The 1,937-nt window shown below is 42.0% G+C and overlaps 1 protein-coding gene across 1 annotated transcript; it reads left to right on the top strand.

Moving 5' to 3' along the window:
- Positions 1-666: 666 nt before the first annotated feature.
- On the top strand, positions 667-1,731 carry LOC143570849 (uncharacterized). The gene is made up of 2 exons (XM_077056389.1): positions 667-832; positions 1,256-1,731. The coding sequence occupies exons 1-2, from the start codon at positions 667-669 to the stop codon at positions 1,729-1,731; spliced, it is 642 nt and encodes a 213-aa protein (XP_076912504.1).
- Positions 1,732-1,937: the final 206 nt, after the last annotated feature.

The following is a 1,937-nucleotide window of genomic DNA, read 5'->3' as shown; positions in this document are numbered from 1 at the left end:
TAATAACATAACCGAAGAAACCCTTACAACTGAGACTCTAAACGGAAATCCCTCAGGTAGCACGTTTCGCGGGTGCTCATACAAAAATTTTCAAGGTTGTGCCCCGAAAGAATTTACCGGTGCCGAATGACCTTTGGAAATTATCCGATGGATCGATAAAATGGAATCTGTCATGAAAATAAGTGATTGCATTCCTCTCGAAAGGATAAAAATATGGAGTATGTTCATTCTGTGATAAGGCACTCGAGTGGTGGAACTCCATAATTCAAAAACTTGGAGAAGATGTCGCTTACCGTCTAACCTGGGAAGAATTGAAAGAGATGTTGCTGAAAAAATAATTTCCCCGAAATGAAGTTCAGAAGATCGAATATGACTTCTTGCAGTTAAAGATGGAAGGTGCCGACATCGGAGGATTTACCTCCAGATTCAACGCATTGGCACGACTAGTACCCCCGACTGGTTACGTCCGAATATGCATGAATTGAGAGGTACATCTGGGGCTTAGCACCCGAAATCCAAGGAATGGTTACCTCCTCTAAAATAACCACTATCCAGTCTGCCAGAGAACTGGCAAAATCCATGACTGGTAATGTGGTTCTCATGGGTATACTGAAAGATACCGGAAAGAAAGTGGTCACCCGAGAACCCAACCAAACTTAAACCGGTATGAATCAAAAACCCGAGGAATTCAAGAGGAAGTGGAATGGGAACCCTAGAGGACAATACAAGAGGAACTTTGTAGCTGGACGGATGTTTGTTGCCAACACGAGAGGAACTGGAGGAAGCTTTAGACAAGCGCCTGCATGCAACAAGTGTGGGAAAAATCATACTGGTGATTGTTGGAAATGCAATCGCTGCAACTGGTTAGGTCACGTGACACGCGACTGTTACGCTAGGATCATACCATCCGGATCAGGAAACCAAAACCCGAGATGTTTCGAATGTGGTGTTGTAGGACATTAGAGGAAAGACTGTCCAAAATTCAAAGGTCAAAACACCAATGGCAAGGCATTCGAGATGAACGTGAAAAAGGACCAGAAGGATTAATCCGTAGTAACCGGTACGTTTCTCGTCAATAATCACTATGCTTATGTACTTTTCGATACCGGAGCTGACTTAAGCTTCGTTTCCAAACAATTCGAGCCACTGTTAGGAATAGAGGACAGTAAGTTAGAGACCAACTATTCCATCGAATTATCTAATGGAAAGTGAATCGAAATAAGTAAAGTCATACGTAACTGTAATATTCTGTTAGCTAACCATAAGTTCAATATCGATCTCTTACCCGTCGAACTAGGAAATATTGATATAGTTGTAGGAATGGATTGGCAGTCCAAGAATGGAGCCGATATAATATATTCAGATAAGTTGGTTCGTTTACCAATCCAGAACGGTGAATCCCTGACCATCCAAGGAGATCAATGTAATCCCGAGTTAAAACTCTCCAGTATCACAAAAACCCGTAAAATTCTACGTAAAGGATATCCAACATATCTCGTTAATGTAGTTGATACAAAAGCCAAAGGGCGAAGGATAGATGATATTCCTGTAGTCAAAGATTTCCCAGAAGTTTTCCTTAAAGATTTGTCTAGATTACCTCCTCAGCGTCAATTCGAATTCAGAATCGATCTGGTTCAGGATGCCGCTCCGATTGCTCTATCTCCGTACAGATTGGCACCATCGGAAATGCAGGAGCTATCTAATCAGCTTCGGGAATTACTGGATAAATGATATATAAGGCAATGTTTCTCACCTTGGGGAGCTCCTGTCTTATTCGTGAAAAAGAAAGACGACTCTTTCGGAATGTGCATCGATTACCGAGAACTGAACAAACTCACCATCAAGAATCGGTACCCACTACGGAGAATTGATGATTTGTTTGACCAGTTGCAAGGATCAAGCTACTACTCGAAGATTGACTTGCGATCTGGATACCA

This window comes from Bidens hawaiensis, unplaced genomic scaffold (assembly GCF_021521415.1).
Source record: "Bidens hawaiensis isolate Kalapana, Puna unplaced genomic scaffold, B.hawaiensis_p1.1 tig00025095_1, whole genome shotgun sequence".
Lineage (NCBI taxonomy): Eukaryota > Viridiplantae > Streptophyta > Magnoliopsida > Asterales > Asteraceae > Bidens > Bidens hawaiensis.
The sequence above is the reverse complement of the archived record's forward strand: the minus strand, read 5'-3'. Positions and strand labels throughout refer to the sequence as shown.